The sequence below is a fragment of the Sus scrofa genome, chromosome 1 (genome assembly GCF_054392235.1).
Source record: "Sus scrofa isolate SSC_HxYL_T2T_F1_AM1 chromosome 1, Sscrofa_HxYL_maternal_Yorkshire_Landrace_v2.0, whole genome shotgun sequence".
Lineage (NCBI taxonomy): Eukaryota > Metazoa > Chordata > Mammalia > Artiodactyla > Suidae > Sus > Sus scrofa.
The window spans coordinates 30,954,924-30,978,399 of record NC_139383.1 but is presented as its reverse complement, the minus strand read 5'-3'; the positions used below and the strand labels follow the sequence as shown (position 1 = coordinate 30,978,399).

The window sequence follows — 23,476 nt, the reverse complement described above, 5'->3', positions numbered from 1 at the left end:
AATATTTCATTAATGTATGATATTTAATATTCATTGTCCAAATCAAACTTCCTATGTAAAATACATGGGTTATTTGGTGAAAAAAAATAATCTTGCAATTACAACTCAGCAGTTGTATTCCTGAGCATTTATCCCAGAGAAATGAAGACACATTCACACAAAATCCTGTACTTGAATGTTCACATTTATTTATTTTACACCCCAAAACTGAAAACAATCCAGATGTCCTTCGGTGGAAAAATAAACAAGCTGTATGTCCACAGCATGGAATACTACTCAACAAGGAATAAACCACTGACACACACAGGATGGGTGGATTTCAAGAGCATTATTCTGAATGAAAAAAAGCCAATCCCCAAAGATAACATACCAAATGATTCCATTTATGCAGCATTCTTGAAACGATAAAATTACAGAAATGGAGAACAGATTAGTGGTTGTCAAAAATTAATGAGCAAGTGAGGGTGACAGAGACAAATTATTGGGGCAAGGAATAATGACTTTTATTGGAAAGCTAGCCGGCCAAGAAGATGGCAGACTTGTGTCTCAAAAAACCATCTTCTCTCAATCCAAATTCGGTCTTCTTTTATACACAGGAAGGGGAGGAGGAGGGGCCAATGGTCAGTCACTTACAGCCAATGGCTATTGGTAAGGGCTCACTGCATTGCCAACCAATGGCTGGGCAGGACCACTAAAGCTCCCTCAGTAAGGTTTCTCCCTTACATTACCATTGAGGGCATCTAGGTAAAGAGTACGGATGACCTCTGTGAATTTTTTCATGCAACTGCATGTGAATCAGTAATTACCTCAAAAAAAAATTTTTTTAAGATAATTTTAAAAATTTTTTAATAATTAAATTTTTTTTTTAAAGTTAGAGAATTTGGGAGTTTATTTGCCCTTTTTATTTTTCCTTTGATTAGTCTATATGTCATGTATGTACAGGTTGCAATATGATTGTAACATAAAAGATACCGCTTATTTATTATATTCTACATTCAGGCTCATTTAAAAAAAAAAAAAAGAGTTTAAACTGGGCATCTTTGTTACATTTAAAACACAAATATATAGGAGTTCCCGTCGTGGCTCAGTGGTTAACGAATCCGACTAGGAACCATGAGGTTGCAGGTTCTATCCCTGCCCTTGCTCAGTGGGTTAAGGATCCGGCGTTGCCGTGAGCTGTGGTGTAGGTTGCAGACGTGGCTCGGATCCCGCGTTGCTGTGGCTCTGGTATAGGCCAGCGGCTACAGCTCTGATTCGACTCCTAGCCTGGGAACCTACATATGCCGCGGGAGCCGCCCTAGAAAAGGCAAAAAGGCAAACATAATAATAATAAATAAAATACAAATATATACAAATATGAATACAAACAGATTTCCTTTGATAGTTCTGACCTATCTTTTGGTTTTATTGTTCATAGTTCTCCTATCGTTTCTTACATTTTTACTTTTTTTGTCAACATTCATACTTCAGAATCATAAGATGGAAAAGGGCAAAATTGGTTCGGTACAAAGCTTTTTTAAATACACTGGTACCCACAGTAGGTATTGACAGCTGAGTGTTGGGAGTGGGAACTAAAAGCTATCTCCCCAGGAGGACTGGAATCTTTGCCTTGACCTTGACCTCCCAACAGTCAACAGGGCCGGTTTAGACGCTGACTGTCCTAAGTGATGCGGGGCCGCCGGCTGGGGGCGGAGCGAGCCAGGCGCCCTTGATCCCGCGGTGAGCTACCAGCTAATTCCTGCGGTGCTTTAATAGCGGCCTCCAGCGGCAGAAGTTGGAACTGCTGGCGTTCAGCCCCATCCTCGGCTGCTGGAGGGAGGGGCAGCGGGCTAGCCAGAGTCTGCATCTACGGTAGAAAAGCACGGGGGGCGGCGCGGGGCGGGTGGGGGGGGGGGGAAGCAGGGCAATTTAACCAATGCGATGGAGACCTGGCTCTTCTGCACCCCCTACGAGTGCAGCGGGTTGGGGTCACACTCTGTCCTGGTGCTGTTCCAGGAAGCAGGGGCGAGGTGACAGGTCACTCTGCTTGGTGGGCACTGGATCAGACCAAGGGACTTGGGGGAATTACAGAGGGGAATGAAGCATTCCCGGGATTTGTAAATCTTCAATTTTGGCACCTAATGCCCAGCAGTCTTATGAGATGGTCCGGTTCCTAGGTCCAACTGCTGTCCTTCTTATCCAACCTGGGTATTATGAGCCTTTTAATTTTTCTTCCCCTTCTGGTAGTGTGAAAAGGTGTCCTGTCATGGTTTAATTTGCACCTTCAGGATCTGTTTTGCTTCCATTCTTCCCCATTTCACTAAGAGGTACCTCTGACCACCTACACCCTCAAGCCAAAACTAGGAGTCATCCTAAAAAACAAAAAACATAAAAACTAGGAGTCATGCTGAATTCCTCTCTCATTTCCCAAACACAATAGCAAGTCCTGTTGGTTCCACTTCCAAAGACATCCTTTTCTCCCCACTTTACCACCACCTGCCTGGTCCAAACCATTGATGTCTCTCTCAAAGCTTCCAAAGATCTCCATCTACCTCCGGGGATGAGCATCACCACTGACCTTGTACACACAAATGCAAAATGACCTTCTGGAAATAGTAAATTCCAGTGTCCTCCATTAAAAAACTTTCTTTACCAGACTCCAGCCACGTGGGCCCTGACTTTCTCTCTGACCACTGGCAAGCCCTTTTGCATATGCTCATTCTTCAGATGTCGGTTCAAAAGCCCCACCTCCATGGAGAGGGCTTCTCTCAGTTAGGATCCCCACACCTAATCAAGCCCAGCCAATTACTCTCAATTACTTTCTTTCTTTCTTTTTTTTTTTTTCTTTTGAGGGCCACACCCATGGCATACAGAGGTTCCCAGGCTAGGGGTCGAATCAGAGCTGCAGCTGCCGGCCTACACCACAGCCACAGCAATGCCAGATCCAAGCCAGATCTACACCACAGTTCATGATAACGTGGGATCATTAACCCACTGGGCAAGGCCAGGGATCAAACCCGAGTTCTCATGGCTACTAGTCAGGTTCGTTCCTGCTGAGCCACGACAGGAACTCCAATTACTCTTTCATATTGCCAGGTTTTTTCCTTCATAGCATCTCTGTAAGATAATAGAGATTCCGGTATTTATTTATTGTTTGTCACTGGAATATTAGTTCTATAAAGGCAGAGACTGTGTTTATCTTATTCACAGCTAAATCCCTAACACCAAGCACAGTGTCAGTTCAAAGAAGGTATTCCACAAACATTTTTAAATTAATAAATAGATATTTTAAAAAACATTTCTTCTATTAAAAGGAGGGTGTAAATGTGGCTCCTACACTATGGAAACTAGGAAGCATAAGAGTTGCACAGCAGATTCACTCACTTCAAACAAGAGCATGGACTTCACATGAAGTCAGAGCAACTCCTTGCCGAAGAGAGAACAAACATTACTGTGGGCTCACTTGCTCTGGGAATGAGCAAAAAAAATACATATATACTTATATATATATATATGTATATGTATACCGAGCTGAAACAGAGACATTAAGGAAAATTAATAGTATTATACCAATTATTATTTATAAATCCAGATTATAATTCAAAGCCTGCTAAAAGACTGGAAGTATTAAGTCATATTATTCTTGTATCTTCCACACAAACAAAAGTGTTAGAAAAGCTTAGAGCCAGGATATGCTATAGAATTTTTACATGGTAGGCTGAAATTTAGCCTTTGAACAAAAACATCTCAGAACAGAGAGGAAGCAAATATTTTAAAAACAGATTTCACAGTTATTATTCTGCATATTTTGAGTTATCTTTTATATTCTTTTTACAGATATCAAATCATTTCTTTCCCTGTTAATTAAAAAAAAAAAAAGGTACACTCACACAAGTAGTGCACTTAGAAAAAATGTAAAGAGGGCAAATAGGAAACCCAGAGTCAGTAACATCTTCAAGGTCAAGTTTGGTCACTCAAAACCACAGACTTTTGTTATCTTCAACAGCTCATCTCATATTTAAGGTTTCAAATATGGCTGGTTCAGCAGGCCAGCTTTTCAGGACAAACCTAAGTACAGTCCAGCATAGAATCACCCAAAACTATGTTAACATTTCCAGGATGTTGCTGTGTGGTCCATGGAGTTTTGCATATAAAAATTAAGAAAATTCTTCCAACCTTGCTGTTCAAGGCCAGGTGCATGCGCCTCCCAGCCCTGTATCAGTTGGGATTCCTAAGGCTATGTTTCACCTGGCAGGAGAGCAGTCCGTTCCTCCTGTGTGCTGAGGACATTTTCAAGTTTAGATCTACATTAAAGGAAAGAAGACAAGGTCAATATTTCTCACCTTAAAAAAACAAAAAAACCTCAGTACCTACATCTCTACCCAACTATTCTCATAAAATGTGTCTATGAGATGATGAGGCTCAAGGTGCCCAAAAGTCTCCTAACTGGAAAAATGCATGTAAAATGTTGTTTCTTTTCCATTCCTGCAAGTCAACTTTTTTTCTTTTTCTTTTTTCTTTTCTTTTTGTCTTTTTAAGGCTGCTCCTGCAGCATATGGAAGTTCCTAGGCTAGGGGTCAAATTGGAGCTGCAACTACCGGCCTATACCTCACCCGTAGCAATGCCAGATCTGAGCCGCATCTGCAACCTACACCACAGCTCACAGCAACACAGATCTTTTCACCCACTGAGCGAGGCCAGGGATGGAGCCTGCCTCCTCACAGATACTAGTCAGTTCATCACCACTGAACTCCCCCACAACCTGTTAAAGGGAGAAAAAAAGCTCAAGAGTTGACCATACCTCCTCCTTCTCCTTGAGTGCTCCACTAGGTAAAACACGCCCATTAGGAGTCCCTTTAACAGAATTAAAGGTACTGGTTAATATCAATTATCCAAGTCATGTTTCTCCATAAACATAAGGAAAATAAAAAATAAAAGACTAATTACTCACACTTGTCAGAGCCCAGAGCCCTTGTAGAGCAGCTGCCCATTCAAAACCAATTTTTTCATACAGAATTCCCCCCAGTGTTGGTCCTGCAAAAGCACTAACAATGAAAAGAAGCAAGAGTATTAAATAGCGCAAAAAGAAGAGTTACTTCTTACAGGCTGCATAACCTATTCAATTCATTATATTGAAACTATAAGTACTAAAGAAAAAAGCTGATTCTGGACAGAGTAGTAGGTGAAGGAAAATAATTCTACCTGATAATGATCATGTTTAAAATTTTTAAACAATCCTAAAATTATAACTGCTTCTGAAAAGTTGGTAACTTTCCATGAAAGTTTAAAAAAGAAGACATGCATTCAAAAGAATCTTTATATTATTCTTTCTACCCTTCTAGGTATTTGTATTTAAAATAACTCAGTACCTCCTTATTAATATCTACATGGCCTGCATACAGGTATCCCTCTGGTATAATAGAGAGTAAAAAATAAATGCACAAATAAATAAATAAACATATTTTCAAGACTGAGACATGCTCCTCTTAAAGGAACTTTAAAATATTACTAAAGTAAGACAAAGTATATGGGACCATTTTGATTAGGTATTAAAACTGCTAGTATAACTACTGATCTTGTAGTCAGAGGGTGGGGGTTAGAAATGGAACAATGTCCTAAATGAATTGTGTGCCTTTGAACAACTCATCTGACCTCCCAGTATCTGCTGACAACTCATCTGACCTCTTGGTGTCTGAATTTCTTCATCTATAAAATGGGGATGGTTATTTCCCAACTTGCAAGTGTAAAAGAAGTTCAACAGCTACTCACCCCACTGACCACATTGCACCAAAGAGACCTGACACAAGTCCCAAGGTACTTAATCCTTCTTCAAACCCATTTTCACTGCAAAGAGAAACAAGAGTATATCTGTGATTAAAAGCGAAATGTGCATGGAACAAAAGAATACTGTATGATAGATAAACTAAAACAAACCAGGGATAATCTGGACAAACCCAACAGCAAGAACACTCCATTTCTAAAATAAAATGCTAATCTAAAGACACTCTCACAGTTATGTTTACGCCATGGTTTTATAAAAATACTTTAACTGCATATATAGGATATATTATTAAGAATCTTGACCCACTTGCATCAAATGTTTATTAAAGTATATAATTAACCAATTAAAATGAGATGAACATGTAAAGAGAACAATGGGCAACTTTTAGGAAATACAAAGGCAGCTCCTTATTCTTACGAGAACTGTTGAACCGGCACAGCACAGCCATCAGTACTCTCCCTGCTCAAGTTCACTTTGTGTTATCATGCCTACTAAAAAAAAAAAAAAAAAAAGAGTGGTGGCCAAGTGACCAATGTCTGGTGTGGTACTGTGGTTTAGAATAAAAATTTATGTTTGGTCTTCTTCCCCATTTCTGGCACAGAGCTCCTAAAATCTGTGCAATTTCCTAAGTGATGAAAGCCATCAAAAAGTGTCTTTTGTTATGTTAATGAGATGACTCTGGGACCAGCACCCAGGATGCCTGGAGAATCAACATGTGATTAGAGGGTTGGAACATTCAGTCCCACACACCCTTCCTCCATGGAGAGGGGAGAGGCGCTGGAGGTTGAATCCATTGCTATGTATCCATTGCTATGTAATGAAGCCTCCATAAAATCCCCAAAGGACTGAATTCAGAAAGCTTTCATCTTGGGAAACAAACCAGAATGCTTTCACGTGCCACCATGCTTGGGCCCCAAGCTCCACAAGGACAGAGGCTCCTTTGCCTGGGACCTCACTGTCCTATGTATCTTGTCATCTGGCTGTTGATTCATATCTTTAATATCTTAGCAGCAAACCAGTAACCTAGTGAGTGAACTGGTTTCCTGAGTTCTATGAGCTGCTCTAGCAAATCAATCAAACCCATGAGAACCTCTGATTTACAGCCAGTTGATCAGAAGCATCAGTAACAACCTGCAGTTGAAATTGGCATGGGAAGCGGAAGGCTCTCTTGTGGGACTGAGCCCTTTGCCTGTAGGACTGATGCCATTTCCAGGTACACAGTGTCAGAATTAGGTGAACTGTAGGACATCAAGCTGGTTTCAGAGAAGTACTTGGTGGTGTGGGAGAAAAAAAACCCCATACATTGGAACTGGTACAACATCATCTTACCTGGTCACTCTGTGCCCTTGTAGGGATCTCCTCTATGAGAGGGAAACGATGCTGTGCTTTGGATTTTTAAAAGTATACCTGTACCAAGGCATACACCAAGCCAAGGCTCTATCCGCAACCCATTTTACCTATCACTCTATTCATATTACTATGTATTATCGTGTATATTATTGTTTTCGCCTATACATACTATTTATATCACAATACTGTGTGACATGAAATCATGAAGATTGAGTGTGGTAAAAAAATATCCAGCATCCTACAAAATTGAGAAATCCATGCTTGTGATGTTTACTGCTATTGACAATACAGTTCTTCAAGCAATGGAGGTAACTTACTAAGCGCAGGTGAGAATCTCCGGGAAAGTTGGAATTAAACTCATTCCAGCAGAGACACCATTTATGACTAGTATCAGCACCAGCAGCCAGAGCTGACTGCAAAAGAGTTTTGGAGGGAAATCAAAAAACTATCAGCATTTAAAGAGACAACAAAGCTTGACACCAAGGAGGGCAGAAGTTTGGTTGCACAGAATACACGACTAGCTTGGTCCTCATTCCCATCTGATCTCATTTCATTCAGTGACAGCACCCTTTAGGGCCTTATGTTTTGAGGGGAAAGAAAATCCATTCATCCTGATACCCCAACATCTTTGGTCACACATGTCACATGTCTGGAGTCAACCTGCTTTCTTATCACCATATAACAGCCCCTCAAAACTGGATAAAATGTCAGTGTCAATGTTGCCCCTTCAGTCGCTTGGCTTAGAAATAACACTGATGGAAAAAGGGCACAGAAGGTAAGTGGTCAAAGAAGGACAGGAAACTGCTATGTGTTCCCTGTTGGGCACTATGTCAGTTACTTAATATCCATTACCTGGTGGAACCCTTGCAGCAACCTTGCCACATTAAGTTTGTTAGAAGGGATTCAAGAAAACAATTTAGGTGATGCCAACAAACTTGATTTAACCCTTCATGAAGCGGACTGTCTAGGAGAACTGTAAAACGGGACAAAAGGCAGGAAGCTTTTATAGGATAAAGAGCGAAGAACAAGGAGGAGAAAAACAGAAATCTGATTGGCTGGGGCCACTTGGTCAACCTTGTTCGGGGTGAGGAGGCCCAGAGTTGGCTTGGTGTTTGGGGACTGGCCGACTGAATGGATGGCTTTTCTGGTCAAGAGGAGCATTTACAGGGACCTATAAAAGTATTCTAAGTTTTGGTTTGCTGATGCGGCCTCCTGGGCAGGAGTCGCTCCATCTTGAGCCTAAAAAAATGTATCTTAGTACTATTATTGGTGGGTTTTTTTTGTAGATAAGAAAACTGACGCCTCTTGGAAGTTAAATGATTGGCCCAAGTGCACATACCAAGTAAGTGGCAAAGCCAGAATACAAACCCAGATCTGAAAGACTCTGAAATCCTTGCTTTTTCCATATCACACTCTGTCCCAGAGGTACTTAAAAAGCTCTAAGCAGCTCACTTTATTTTATAAATAAATTGTAATAAACAAGCTTTAGTAAGCAGCTACTATATGCTAAGGATGACATAGAAGCAAAATGATTTGGCCCCCACCTCATGGGGCAGGGAGTAGAAAAAAACAAAAGTATATTCTAAGAACAATCAGCTACAGGAAGGTAACAAATGCTATATTTAAAATACAGTACAAATGTGCAACTGAAACACAAAGGGAGAATAAGCATCTTTCTCATTTGTTACAGATGTAATACATTCCTATTTGCTTATTCTACTGCTGCCATCTAGTAATACTGTCAGTCTAACAAATCATTCAGTATAGTCCTAAATCCAGTAATTAATTAAATAAGATTCAAAAACACTAAGCATATCCGTGTTACACTAAAAATTTTTGAAATAATTCCTAGTGCTATTTGGCCACAAGCACAAAAGAAGAAGAAGAAGAAAAAAATTACCTCTTCATGTGCAAGACTGGAGCAGGTCCTAAGAGCAAGTAGCATCCTGCTGTGATTAAGTTTCCAAAAACTAGAAGCCATTTCCTTAGATGCTAAAGATGGTAAAGAAAGTCCAAAGAAACACTTAGACCAAAGGTCTTTCATAATACAGGAATATAAAGAAAATCACTGAAAAACACAAGCATGATATCCAAAAACCCAAATATACTGATGAAAATCAAATTTTACATGTAAGAGAAACAGGTAGATGGTAAACACAAAAGCAAGGACAATATACCCCCAGACAAGGTATGAAAAAGGACAAGGATTTCCTGAACAATATATAACAATTTAAAAAGCAGTCACCACAAGGAAAAACCAAGTAGATACAACACCTAGAAAAGTCATGTTATTGAAAAGTGCTAGGAGTTCCTGCTGTGGCAGAGCAGATTAAGGATCCAGCTACAGTTGCTGGCCTAGGCCACAGTCATAGCAACTCCGGATCTGAGCTGCGTCTGTGAGCTACACACCACAGCTCACAGCAACACCAGATCCTTAACCCACTAAGCTAGGCCAGGGATCGAACCTGTGTCTTCATAGATGCTCATAGTCCAGATCTGTTTCCACTGGACCACAATGGGAACTCCAAATATCTTACAATTTTATTTGTCCACTCTACCTCAGTAAAAGTAAAAAGTTTTTAACAAGTGAGTGTGCTAATTCTAATCCACAGACCTCTAAAGTTCCAGAAATACTGCTGGAAAACCACCAGTCTAAACATACAAAAGTAATTCTTGGGGCTCCCGTTGTGGCTTGGTGGGTAAAGAACTTCATATGGTGTCCTTGATTATGTTGGTTCAATCCCTGGCCTTGCTTAGTGGGTTAAGGGTCTGGTGTTGCCACAAGCTGTGGTGTAGGTTGTAGATGTAGCTCAGATCTGGGGTTGCTGTGGCAGTGGGGTAGGCCTGCAACTGCAGTTCCGATTTGACCACTAGCCTGGGAACTTCATAGGCTGCAGGTGCAGCTGTAAAAAATAAGATAATAATAATAATCATAATCTGTAATAAACATACAAAAGTCATTCCTAAATATCAATTAAGTGTACATACTGGCATTTTATCACTGAGTAGGCCCATCAGTGGTGAAGAAATGGTGTAGGACAGCGCCAAACCCAGGAATACCAGTCCCACGTATCCAGCTGGTAAATGAAACTGTAAAGGAAATCCTGTATTAAAGTTACATGGCTAAATTACTCTTTCAATAAACATCGAACCTTTCCTCTGCCACTCCTTCAGCTCTGATTATCCACCATCAGTGGACTACTAACACTCAGTATCCTTCCTGATTTTTGTCTTACTTTTGTAAATGGATTACTTTTTTCCTATGGGGGGAAAAAAAAAACCTAACCAGAGGTCAGAAGTCCCAGTCTGTTTTCACTTTGTAGCGCTTAACATTAAACAGACTATAACCATCCTCCACGAATCATAGCATCTTTACATGTAAACCGGTGCTTTGCCAACGTTATTATGCACAAAAGTTAGTTTCTTAAAAGAGGTTCTTGGACTTCAGCCCTAGAATTTCTGAGTCATCAAGTCTGGGATGGGGCCTGAGAATCTGCATTTCTAATAAGCTCCCAAGGGATGCTGACTGTCCACCAGTGCACTTTCCACCAAGCAGGGCCCGAGAGCAAGCAATTATGTCCACTGGCCACAGGGCAGAGGTCTTCATCACTGGGGGCTACTCACCTTCTCCAAAACAAAGAGGGACAGGGTCGGATCAAGGAAGCCAAAGCACGAGCTGAGTGAGGTGATGACGAAGGATAAAAAGGCCACCTTGGGTAAAGTGATGAGTTTCCAGAAGGAGTGTTTCCCTGGATCAGACTCTTTGGGGGGTGAAAATGAAAGAAGAAATTCGAGGAATGAAAACTGCTTGACTTTGCCTTTCAATCTATTTGGAAAAGTAAAATTGGTAACGTCATCCTTATCCAGTAATCAAAATAACCACTGCATAAAATTGTGTATTATTTACCTCTGAATGTAAGTTATTCAAACCTAGAGGCCATTTCCATTTTCCTTTTTTAAAATTTTTATTTATTTATTTTATTTTATTTTATTTGCTTTTTAGGGCTGTACCTGCAGCATATGGAAGTTGCCGAGCTACGGGTTTAATCTGAGATGTAGCCACTGGCCTCACCAGAGCCACAGCAACGTGGGATCTGAGCCCTGTCTGTGACCTACACCACAGCTCACGGCAACGCCAGATCCTTAACCCACTGATCGAGGCCACGGATTGGACCTGCATCCTCATGGATACTAGTCCGGTTCTTAACCCGCTGAGCCACAATGGGAACTCCCTACGTCAACATTTATGAAAAGGGAATCAATTCTTTCAGTATGTTCTAGGAATTCTACTATGGATTATATACAGTAAAAATGCATATATGTTAAAACTGGACTCCAACAAAGGCATAAAAATACTCAAATTTGAGATTTTTTAAATGAGTAATAAATGAGGTCTTACCATAATTAGGTAAAATACACATGTTGAGGGGTACCATCAGGAGAACTATGCATCCCAGAAAAATGAAAGGCACTTCATAGCCAAAGGACTGATATAAGAAGCCACCCAAAGGAGGCCCTAGCACTAATCCCAGTCCAGAAAAAATCTCAAGACTTCCCTAAAAGTGAAAAAACAAAAGAAATTTGAGTCAATATATTTTGTTTGAAAAATTAACAAAGATATAATGGGCAGGATCTGAAAAAAAATTCTATCACTTCACGATTTACATACACACACACACACACACACACACACACACACACACTGCCCCCCTCAAGATGGACCCAAAATTTAAACATACATATTGAAACCATAAAAGTACTAGAAAAACAAAATACGAGAGGTTTTTTCTTTTCTAATTATTATGGTGGGGAAGATTTTCTAATTATGATATAAAAACTAAGAGGACACAAAAGAAAAATTCGATAAATCTGATCACATGAAACTATGAAAAACTCCAGACGGCAAAAGAAATCAATAGTCAAGTGAAGAATAGGGAAAAAATATTGACAAAGGACTAATTTTCCAATTACAACAGGAGAGCGACTACCAGTCAATGAGAAAAATGAATAATCCTATGGGAAAGAGGGCTGTTTTGTTGACACATAAAATGAAATGCAAATAGCTCTAATGTGAAGTGGCCAGCCCTAGTTGCAGGACAGCAAATCCACACTCCAAACATGTTTAGACACAAAAGTCTGTCTTACAGAGCATGTCCACAGACTAGTATTCTGAACCCTTTCTGATAAATATTTTTCTTGGAAATATAAACAGTACACCTGTCACAGTGACCAGCACTGCACGCCAAATGATTATAGAACCTAAAGTGAATCTATCCAGGTATACAGACATATATATGATTATAGAAGTAGGTAAATATATATGTATATATACCCAATAAAAAGTATGAAGATTTATATTTATACAGCAAATAGTTTGTCTGATGGTTAAAATGTTCAAACTGTAGTATTAATATGGGTAAATAAGGGCAACCTTGGTACCAAGCTGATTAGACCCTGAAGTTTAAAGGACAGTTACATGCTCTGAGGGGGGGTGCTTGTTCTGATATGCAAACCATGAGTCCTTCAGGGATGCCTGGGTCCAGAGAAGGGAGCTACGGGGAAAGCCTAGTTGAGACAGGGAAGCAGCAGTCAAGAGCTGGAACAGGAATCTGTTGTGTCACTTATACCCCATGTAGAGGCATCTAGGCAATAAATGAGAATGTGCATCAATATGATGCTGCCAGGCTCTGGATTTCTATGGTAAAATAAGAGGCAGACTGACTTCACAGAAGCCCTTATGGACTTCAAGTTGGTCTCTAAGATCCCTTCCATGAATCTGGGAAAAGTGGAGCAAAGACTCTAGCATAAATCAAGCATTTGGCCACTAGGGACAACTCTTTTCTAAAGCAGAAGAATGCTTCAAACAACCCAGCCATAATCCAGGCTACAGAGAGAAGGCAATATACCACTGGAGAGGGCTTTTTTTTTTTTTTTTTTCTCTTTTTAGGCCTGCACCCAAGGCATAAGAAAGTTCCCAGGCTAGGGGTCTAATCTGAGCTACAGCTGCTGGCCTACACCACGGCCATAGCAACATGAGATCCGAGCCGCATCTTAGACCTATACCACAGCTCATGGCAACGCTAGATCCTTAACAGTGAGGCCAGGGATCGAACCCGAGTCCTCTTGGATGCTAGTCGGGTTCGTTAACTGCTGAGCCACGATGGGACCTCTAAGGGTTTTTTTTAAAAGAGATCTAAAGAATATTTGTTTTTGCCCATTCAGGGGCTTCAACATCCAGGAAAAGCACCCAAGTAAGACTAAGGGTGTGTTTACTGGCTGTCTGCTGCTACAAGCAGAAATTGGGGTGAAAGGTAACGAAAACACAGAGAGTAGGAGAAAAGCAGGTCTAGAAGAATGGCCCCCGGCTTTGACCTGAAAGGTCAAGCAAATATTTTAGCCTACATTAAAAGGAAAACAGGAAAAGTGTATAAAAATACCTACCATTACTGTAGCCACGTTATTTGGAAAAGCCTTTGCAAGGATAGAAGATGATGCAGTTATTGCTGCAGAAAAACTTATTGCGTCGGTTATTCTCACTAGAAAGCACATAGCAATAAACACTGGTCCTTCTGGTACTTGGTCCAATACACTAAAAAAGAATAAGACAATTCTTAAATGCCAAATTGGTTATGATTTGTTCTTTTTTCTTTTTAAGTGTACTCACTGAAAACAGTAGTAGTACCTCAACCATAGTTATGATAATAAATTCCTTTAGGATATGAATTTCTTTTTCTTTTTTTTTTTTTTTTTTTTTGGTCTCTTTGCCTTTTCTAGGGCCGCTTCCCGTGGCATATGGAGGTTCCCAGGCTAGGGGTCGAATCGGAGCTGTGGCCACCGGCCTATGCCAGAGCCACAGCAACATGAGATCTGAGCCACGTCTGCAAACTACACCACAGCTCACGGCAATGCCGGATCCTTAACCCACTGAGCAAAGGCAGGGATCGAACCCGCAACCTCATGGTTCCTAGTCGGATTCATTAACCACTGCGCCACGACGGGAACTCCTAGGATATGAATTTTTAAAAGGGCTTTTTTGTCATACTTTTGTAGGAAGAATTTGAATCCAAGTAACAGCTTCATAAGAAAAGCTTGCTCTTTTCTACTGACATAATTGGTGCCTTAAATGATAATACTAAATAGACCTTTTGAAAAATGTAGCCACTCTGACAAGAACCTATAGAGAAGAAAAACTGTAATTTCAAGTTTTCCTCCAAACAAAAAAAGCACAAGAAGAGGAACAAAACCAAAAATCTGGGAGTTCCCATTGTGGCTTGGCAGGTTATGCACCTGACTAGTATCCAAGAGGATGTGGGTTCGATCCCTGGCTTTGCTCAGTGGGTTAAGGATCTGGCATTGCGTGTAGACCAGCAGCTGCAGCCTCTGATTCGACCCCTACCCTGGGAACTTCCATATGCCACAGGTACAGCCCTTAATTTAAAATATATATATGTCATCAGACTTCCGATGACATTATCTTAACATTTGTATCCTGATGTTATCAGCTGATTCTTTAAGTAAGAAATTCAATTTTTTGCTTATGTCAAAAAAGTTTTTGTGACTCAGAAAAGTGTGTCACTCACAATCTCAGGAGTCCTAAAGCACAGATTCAGTAGCCAGCTTAAAGGTGATCTGCTAGAGGCCTTTTTTCTTAAGATCAATGTCATTCATTCTAGTCTCTACATCATCCAACTCCCTTCACCACTAACTGTATGCCAGGCATTTAATCAATGGTACTGATTGATTTAAAGAAACCAGTAACATTTTAAACTGAAGATAAATGATGAAATTGGTTCAAGTTTCCAAATACATCAGAGAACAACTTACCCAAAGAGCACTGTAACTCCTCCTGAGACAAACATTCCTGCTACAAACATAAATTTTGCTCCAATGTGTACAAGCTATAATAAATGCCAAAGAAAAGTGGTAAGTTGAGGACCGCTGCAAGTCTACATTGACATAAACAAATTCACTGTATCAAGAAACAGAAGATTTGGGGAAGACATGTGAAGTTAACAAAAGAGTATAATAATCCTTTTTTTTTTTTTTTTTGGTCTCTTTTTTTTTCGTCATTTTAGGGCTGCACCCGCGGTATATGGAGGTTCTGAGGCTAGGGGTCCAATTGGAACTGAAGATGCCTGCCTATACCACAGCCACAGCAACACGGGATCTGAGCCGCTTCTGCGACCTACACCACAGCTCACGGCAACGCCAGATCCTTAACCCACTGAGTGAGGCCGGGGATTGAACCCACAACCTCATGGTTCCTAGTCGGATTCATTTCCACTGCGCCATGATGGGAACTCCAATAATTCCTTAATGGAATGACAACACCCACTGTTTACAAACATGGAAGAAGTTAAATATCAGTCAACCCAAAGAATGGAACTGTCCACAGAAGCACAATTCATAAAATATAATGGTGTTTATTTCTGTATCAGTGGAAATTCTAGATTAGTAAATTAGAATAACTCATTACATAATTTTAAAAATTTAAAATGTGAATATGAACTTTGATACTTACATATTTTCCAAATACCAAAGAGGCCAGCAAGTCGAAAAAAGCATAGCATCCAAAGATCATACCAATAACTGTGTTGCTGGCTCCTTTCTTTTCAGCCTTTAAAGAAAGAAAAAAGGAAACAATATGGAAAAATGGAGCTATTCAATCAGAGCATCATCTTCTTGTAACCTTTATCTGTGTAGCAATTTCAGAGATTATTATATTAAAGTAAACATGGTAAGGAAGGAAAGGAAACTACAGTAAAACCTAGTCTCTGACATGAAAATAATTGAGTCATCAAGCCTATTATGAACTGCTGGCTTTAAGATCTTGAGACAGAGGAACAAAGCTGAAAGCATCACACTTCTTGATTTCAAAAATAAATTACAAAGGTACAGTGATTAAAACCCTATAGTTCTGGCAGAAAGACAGACATAAACGAATGGAACAGAATAGAGAGCCCCGAAATAAACCCACACACCTATGGTCAATTGATCTTCTACAAGGGTGCCAAGGACACACAATGAGGAAGAGATTGTCTCTTCAACAAGTCCTGCTAAGAAAACTGGATAAACACATGCAAAAGAATGAAAGTGGACCCATATCTTACAACAATCAAAAAATGAATGCAAAAGAAATAAGACTTAAACATAAGATCTGAAACTGTTAAACTCCTTAAAGAAAAGATGGGGATAGGGGGTTTCTTGACACTGATCTTGGCAATGATTTCTTAAATTTGACACCAAAAGCCTAGGCAACAAAATGAATTAGACAAATGGGACTACATCAAACTAAAAATCATCACAGCAAAGGAAACAATCAGCAGAGTGAAAAGGTAGCCTACAGAATGGGAGAAAATGTTTGTAAACCACCTCTATACAAGAGGTTAACATCCAAAATATATAAGAATCTCCTACAAGATTCTAAAAAGCCCCCATAAGAAAAAATGGGCAAAGGGGAGTTCCTGTTGTGGCTCAGCAGGTTAAGAACCCGACCAGTATCCATGAGGATGTGGGTTCGATCCCTGGTCTTGATCAGTGGTTAAGGATCCAGCATTGCCACAAGCTGTGGTGTAGGAGGCAGACACAGCTCAGATCCTGCGTTGCTGTGGCGGTGGCGTAGGCTGGCAGCTACTGCTCTGATTCAACCCCTAGCCTGGGAACTTCCATGTGCCGCAGGTGCAGCCCTAAATAGAAAAATAAATAAACAAATAGTAAATAAAAGTGGGCAAAGAATTTGAATAGACATTTCTCTGAAGAAGACATGCAAATGGTCACCGGGTGTATGAAAAGTTGTTCAAGATCATGAATCATCAGGGAAAGGCAGATCAAAATCACAATGAGATATCACCTCGCACTGGCTAGGATGGCAATTTTTTTTCCCATATTATTATTTTTTTATTACTCAAATGAATTTATCATATCTGCAGTTATATAATGATCATAACAATCTGATTTCACAGGATTCCCATCCCACAGCCCAAGCAGATCCCCCCACCCCCCAATAGGATGGCAATTATTGAGAAAAACAAAAAATAACAAGTGTTGGTGAGGGTGTGGAGCCACTGGAGCCTTTATACACTGTTGGTGGGAATGTAGAATAGTGCAGCCACTGCGGAAAACAATATGGAGGGTCCTCAACACATTAGAAATAGCACCACCACATAGTCCAGCAATCCTCCTTTTGAGTATATATTCCAAAGAATTGGAAGCAGTGACTCAGAGATATGTGCACCCCCTGTTCACTGCAGCATTATTCACAGTAGCCAAGATGATGCTCCAACAACCCAATTGTCCATCGACAGATGAATGGATAAGAAAATGTGGTATAGGAGTTCCCATTGTGGCTCAGTGGAGATGAATCTGACTAGCATCCATGAGGATGCAGGTTTGATCCCTCGCCTTGCTCAGTGGGTTAAGGATCTGGCATTATCCTAAGCTGTGGTGTAGGTCACAGACGAGGCTCAGATCCCGTGTTGCTGTAGCTTTAGTGTAGGCCAGCATAGCTTCAGCTCTGATTTGACCCTTAGCCTGGGAACCTCCATATGCCACAGGTATGGCCCTAAAAAGACAAAAAAAAAAAAAAAAAGTCGTATATACAGAAAAGGGAGTATTATTCAGCCTTAAAAAGGAAATCCTGGCATTTGCAACAACGTGGATGAACCGTGAGGAAATTACACTAAGTGAAATAAGTCAGTCTCAGAAGAGCAAACACTGCATGATTCCATTTATATGAAGTATTTAAAACAGTAAATTCATAGAAGCAGAGACTAGACTGGTGATTGCCAGGGGCTTTGGGAAGGGGAAAATAGGGAATTATTGCTATTTGGGTATAAAGTTTCTGTCAAGCAAGATGAGCTCATGTTGGAGTTCCCGTCATGGCACAGTGGTTATGAATCCGACTAGGAACCATGAGGTTGCGGGTTCGATCTCTGGCCTTGCTCAGTGGGTTAAGGATCTGGCGTTGCCATGAGCTGTGGTGTAGGTCGAAGACTCGGCTCGGATCCTGCATTGCTGTGGCTCTGGCATAGGCCGGTGGCTACAGCTCTGATTAGACCCCTAGCCTGGGAACCTCCATATGCCGTGGGAGCGGCTCAAGAAAAGGCAAAAAGACCAAAAAAAAAAAAGATGAGCTCATGTTAAGTTCTCACCGCAAAAAAAGAAAAAAAGAAAAATGAAAAAACCCCACAAGAGAACACAAGGGAAATATTTTAAGTGGTGAATATGTTTAGTATTTTGATTGTGGTGATGATATCATGGGCGTATACATATTTTGTCCAAATTCATCAAGATGGATATATTAAGTTGCGCAATATTTTGTATATGGATTCTACCTCAATAAAGTGCCCTACCAAAAAAAAAAAAAAAGAAAGAAAGAATTGTCAGATTTAGCTGGCAAACATCAGAATTAGAGTATAAACAAAACAAAAAAACCTTGGATGAGGAAATCTGGGCTCTGCTTTACCTGTGGAACTAAGCAAACAGTTGATCTGGACATACTTCTTTTCTGGTATCTTTGAGATAGGAGAAAACATATATATTGGTCTCCGTCCTCAGTTCTTGGTACAGAGGTCCTAAAACCCTTGTAATTTCCTCATGATAAGACAACTAGGAGCAGTGCTGTTCTGATATTTGGTCTTTGACCCTGGTTTCTGACACCCAAAGTCCTAAATCCCTCAGCGTCTCCTAGGCGATAGGAGTTCTCGAGAGGTGATTCTTGGCAGATTCCTGGATGGGGGCTGGTCACCAGAAAGACCAAGCCATGATTAGAGCTTGGAACTTTCAGTCCCACACCCCTATCCCCAGAGGAGGGCTGGAAATTGAGTTAACAATCTATCATGCCTACCTGATGAAGCCTCCATAAAGATCCCTATAGTGTGGGGCTTGGGGAGCTTGTGGGTTGGTGAACATGTGGAGATGCTGGCAGCATGGTACGCCTGGAGGGGACACGGAAGCTCTGTGCCCCCTCCCACATCCTTTGCCCTCTGTGTCTCTTCCATCTGCAAGTTCGTCTGTGTACTTTATCATATCCTTTTATAATTAAATGGTCAGCGTTAAGCAAGTGTTTCCCTGAGTTCTGTAAACCATGCTAGCAAATCATCGAATCAGGGTGGTGGGAGGTGTCATGGAAAGCTCTGATGGGTAGCCAAGCTGGACAGAAGTAGGTAATGCGGAGACCTACTACTCGAGACTGGCATCTGAAGTGGGAGGCAGTCTGGTGGGACTGAGCCTTTAACCTGTGGGGTATGTGCTAATTCGGTTTAGTGTCAGAGTTGAATTGCATGGTAGGGCACCCAGCTGGTGGGGAAAAAAACCCACACACATCTGGGTCAGAAGAATCTCACACTAGTTGCCTTCACTGAGGATGACAGCAAAGAAGAAATACACGGCTGGAAGGTTTCTTTACTCAATATCACATTTAGTTATAGGACTGAATGCCACTAAAAACCACCACCAAAAAAATCCACTTCGCCAGTTCAAAAATTCAAGGACAGGAAGCTCCTTGCGCTGGCCCATGAATCACCCCAAGGCCTGTTCAGTTTGGTTCTCTGATTGTCATGCCAATACCAACTAAGACAAGAATAGCTATCAAAGGCAATTTCTAGCTCACTTGTGACCCTCTGCCAAAGGAGGAGGGGAACAGAAAAAGGAAGAACAAGTAGGAATCCCACACCAGAAGTTAAGAAGGCTTTGTTTTCCCTTGACGTCCTGAGCACTAGCTTAGAGGAAGAAGAATGAAAAAGCAAGCAGATGAGTATGTTTTGCCAAGGCATTTGTCAAATATACGGCTTCTATAAGAAATGAAAAAGGGTCCACTCTTCACATCTACTACTTTTAAGTTAGAATGCTCTCTCCCCTGCCTCTTGTAAGCAAAAAAACTACATCAAAAACAAAACAAAACAAAACACATTTATTTTAAAAGCACATACTGAGAAGTTCCTCTTGTGGCTCAGCAGTAACAAACACAACTAGTATCCACGAGGATGCAGGTTCGATCCCTGGCCTCACTCAGTGGGTTAAAGGATCTGGCGTTGCCGTGAGCTGTGGTGTAGGTCACAGATGTGGCTCGGATCCCCAGTTTCTGTGGCTGTGGCATAGGCTGGCAACTGCAGCTCCAACGCTACTCCTACCCTGAGAACTTCCACATACCGTGGCTGTAGCCCTAAGAAGTAAACAGATAAATAATAAGTACAAAATGCACATACCCAGAGCCTACTTTTCCTTTATTTTTATTTATTTATTTATTTGTCTTTTTGCCTTTTCTAGGGCTGCACCCGCGGCATATGGAGGTTCCCAGGCTAGGGATCTAATTGAAACTGTAGCTGCCAAGCCTACGCCAGAGCCACAGAAACATGGGATCCGAGCGGGGTCTGCAACCTACATCACAGCTCATAGCAACGCTGGATCCTTAAACCATTGAGCAAGACCAGGGATTGAACCCACAACCTCATGGTTCTTAGTCGGATTCATTAACCACTGAGCTATAACGGGAACTCCTACTTTTCCTTTATTCCTATATTTCACTAAGAAGAATCTCACACTAGTTGCCCCCACTGAGTTCCAACTGAGCTGGGAAACGCCGTTCTAACAGGCTGGTCCACTTACTCATCCATCTTAATTCCACAGGCTCCACTCATCATTATTTTTTTCCAAAACCCATTCTGCTCAGTCTACTCTGTCTTGCTCAAATACCTCTGAAGGCTTCTCACTGACTGCGTCTTTGGCCTGTGCAGAAGGATGCTTGCATTGGAGCTCCCACCTGCCTGCTAATCGCCTGCCACCCTCAGACCTCATTGCATCCCAGGCCCAAGCCACACCATTGTCTGCAGTTCCCTAAAAACATGCTATTAACTTTGCTAATTTCAGGACTATACACAGATTTTTTTTTTCTTTTTACATCTTCCATACTGTCAAAAAATTTCAAAGCTTTTTAAAAACATTAATAGATCAGAGTTCTCATCGTGGCTCAGTGGTTAATAAATCCGACTAGGAACCATGAGGTTGCAGGTTTGATCCCTGGCCTTGCTCAGTGGGTTAAGGATCCAGGGTTGCCAAGAGCTGTGGTATAGGTTGCAGACATGGCTTGGATACTGCATTGTGTGGCTGTGGCTGTGGCATAGGCCGGCAACTACAGCTCTGATTAGACCCCTAGCCTGGGAACCTCCATATGCCGTGGGACTGGCCCAAGAAAATGGCAAAAAGACAAAAACAAAAAACAAAAAACAAAATATTAATAGCTCACAAGGTAAAAATGTCTTACCTCCTTGGGGAAAAAGGGTCCAAGGATAGAATAACACATCATGGAACCTAAGTTAATGGAAGCTGCTGATATCAGCACAAAAATCTGCTCTCTCGAAAGCCGGCTGGGTGTCTCCCTTGCACTTCCTGGAGGACCATCACCTTGAAGGCAAACAGGCTGCAATTACAGACATGTAATTGTGGCTACTGATCAAAGTACAGAAATATCGCTTCTGTGCATGGACAATGCACCCCAAAGATAACTTTTGTTGCGCTCAGGGCTATTCTAAATAAAAACCACTTGATCAAATGTAACACAATCCTTGAACATCACTGCAATTTTCAAAAACCTATCGCTTTCATTTACATACTATTCCCTATTAGAATTTCAGGGCAAAATTCATCAAACTATCTGCTCTGTTTCGCATGCACCATAAGGCCTGTTTCTTTCACCTTTAATAATTTCCTTCAAGAAGGATGAGGCCACAGGGTGATCTCCAAAAGGTACTGTTCTCTGAAGTGCCATGTGCTTCCTCAAGTAACTTCAGAAGCTATTAACTTGAGTCTCAACAATGTTGTAAGCACATCGTGTTAGCTATTTATTAAGAGGGTCCTACTGAAGTCAAGTGTAAGTGGGAGAAAAGAAGTTACATCCTGCCATTGGAGAAGTAGTAATACGTACAATGGCAGTTCTGGGAAAGAGCAGTGCCATTTCTGTACATCAGTAAGTGTTTCACACCAATTACTGGTCTTCTGTGGCAACTTTTTTTTTTTTTTTGGTGGCATCGATGGCATGTGGAAGTTCCCAGGCCAGGGGTCTAACCCCTGCCACTGCAGTGAGAACACCAGATCTTTAACCCCCTTTGCCACATGACAACTCCAGCAGCAACTCTTTTACTACTTATTCTCAGGGCTAAATTTCCATTTAATTTAGACACCCGGTCAATGACACAGTTTCAAACATCCAGTAAATTGATTTGCCGTTTTTAAATGAAATGGCTCTGGAGAAAAAAGAAATTTAAATAAGAAAAATATATTTGAATTGCTTTATTTTCCAGAGGTGGCCGTGGCTGTCTAGAAAAAAAAAAATCTGTGCAACATGAGGAAGTCTTAAGATCCTTTGTAAAAATATTGGCAGTGGATGAGGAAGGGAACGGAGAGCAAGTTAAAGGGCTGGGGACAACAGTGGGGCTCAAAATGCAATGATTTTCGCTTGTCTAATAGCATACTTATATGAATGCGTTCTTAAACACACAGGGCTACAGAGAAAAAAAGCCTTTAGAGACCGCATGCACCCTCACTATATCCAGTCCCCAAACTGTAACCCCTTCCGGGGAGAAACCACACGCTGACCCCCACCCACCCGCAGACCCCCGCCTTTTCGAACCTCTCGTTAACAAACCAAGCTAAAGCTACTTCAGTCGTTGTTAAAGAGACAGGACCCAAGCCGCCGAGGCGCGTCGGGCCCGGTCGCTCTCCGTCACCTCCTGGGGGGCGTGGGCCTTCGGGGTCCCCCGGCGCGTCCATATGCCCAGCGTGGGCTCCGGAGTTGCGGCTCCCGGGTCCAAGCCTGCTCCCTTGGACTTGACCTCCAACGAGTGGAAGAGCAGGCGGCTACAACTCAGCCCCGCCCGCCCCGTACCCCGGATTCCAGGCCCGCGGCGACGCCGGGAGTTCCGCGCAACCAGGGAGGACTGCTTGGATCTCAGGAGTGGAGGCGACGCGGGGCGGGGCGGAAGGGGGCGGAGTGAGGACTTTTATTTTTTTTAAGGCGCAGACGGCTAATGGCCTCTGCTTTGGGTACCCTGTCCTTGTTCCTCCTGCATGAGGGGAAAAGAAAAAAAAAAAAAATAGTGAGTCTATGTCGCATATTGTTGAACCCCCTACCCTAAAATGAATAAAATTTAGGAAGCTAGAAGTAAGAAAGGAAGCTTATGTAGACACAGGAAAGATAAGGACTACCTAAAAGCACAAATATGAATTAGAAATTTAGGTTCATACCCACTTTTTATTTTTTAATGAGTTACTCTTCATAGTGGGTAAATGATGCGGTGTTTGTCATCACTTGAAGCCAGACATAAGTAACCTGGAAATGAATTAGCTGAGGTGAAGTATCTGGATTAGAAA

General features: G+C 41.5%; 1 protein-coding gene across 22 annotated transcripts in view; it reads right to left on the bottom strand.

Moving 5' to 3' along the window:
• Positions 1 to 166: 166 nt before the first annotated feature.
• SLC18B1 (solute carrier family 18 member B1) overlaps positions 167 to 23,476 on the bottom strand; it is a 33,771-nt gene continuing 10,461 nt past the window's right edge. Inside the window, exons 2-17 of one of the 22 annotated variants that reach the window (XR_014839581.1) lie at positions 23,355 to 23,435; positions 22,737 to 23,169; positions 21,372 to 21,511; positions 15,633 to 15,728; positions 14,936 to 15,009; positions 13,553 to 13,700; positions 11,511 to 11,667; positions 10,736 to 10,872; positions 10,100 to 10,201; positions 9,012 to 9,103; positions 7,429 to 7,524; positions 5,749 to 5,823; positions 4,931 to 5,024; positions 4,781 to 4,833; positions 2,911 to 4,283; positions 167 to 1,249 (exon numbers count right to left, since the gene is read on the bottom strand). Coding sequence is in view for 20 of the 22 variants with exons in the window: in XM_085015903.1 (XP_084872029.1) it covers positions 4,217 to 4,283; positions 4,781 to 4,833; positions 4,931 to 5,024; positions 5,749 to 5,823; positions 7,429 to 7,524; positions 9,012 to 9,103; positions 10,100 to 10,201; positions 10,736 to 10,872; positions 11,511 to 11,667; positions 13,553 to 13,700; positions 14,936 to 15,009; positions 15,633 to 15,728; positions 21,372 to 21,511; positions 22,834 to 22,876 (1,374 nt within the window). In the remaining 2 variants the exon portion in view is untranslated. Of the gene's footprint in view, positions 2,352 to 2,910; positions 4,284 to 4,780; positions 4,834 to 4,930; positions 5,025 to 5,748; positions 5,824 to 7,428; positions 7,525 to 9,011; positions 9,104 to 10,099; positions 10,202 to 10,735; positions 10,873 to 11,510; positions 11,668 to 13,552; positions 13,701 to 14,935; positions 15,010 to 15,632; positions 15,729 to 20,040; positions 20,274 to 21,371; positions 21,528 to 22,736; positions 23,170 to 23,354; positions 23,436 to 23,476 lie in introns of those variants that run through there. The other 21 variants (XM_085015940.1, XM_085015950.1, XM_085015915.1 and 18 more) reach the window with 21 other exon arrangements.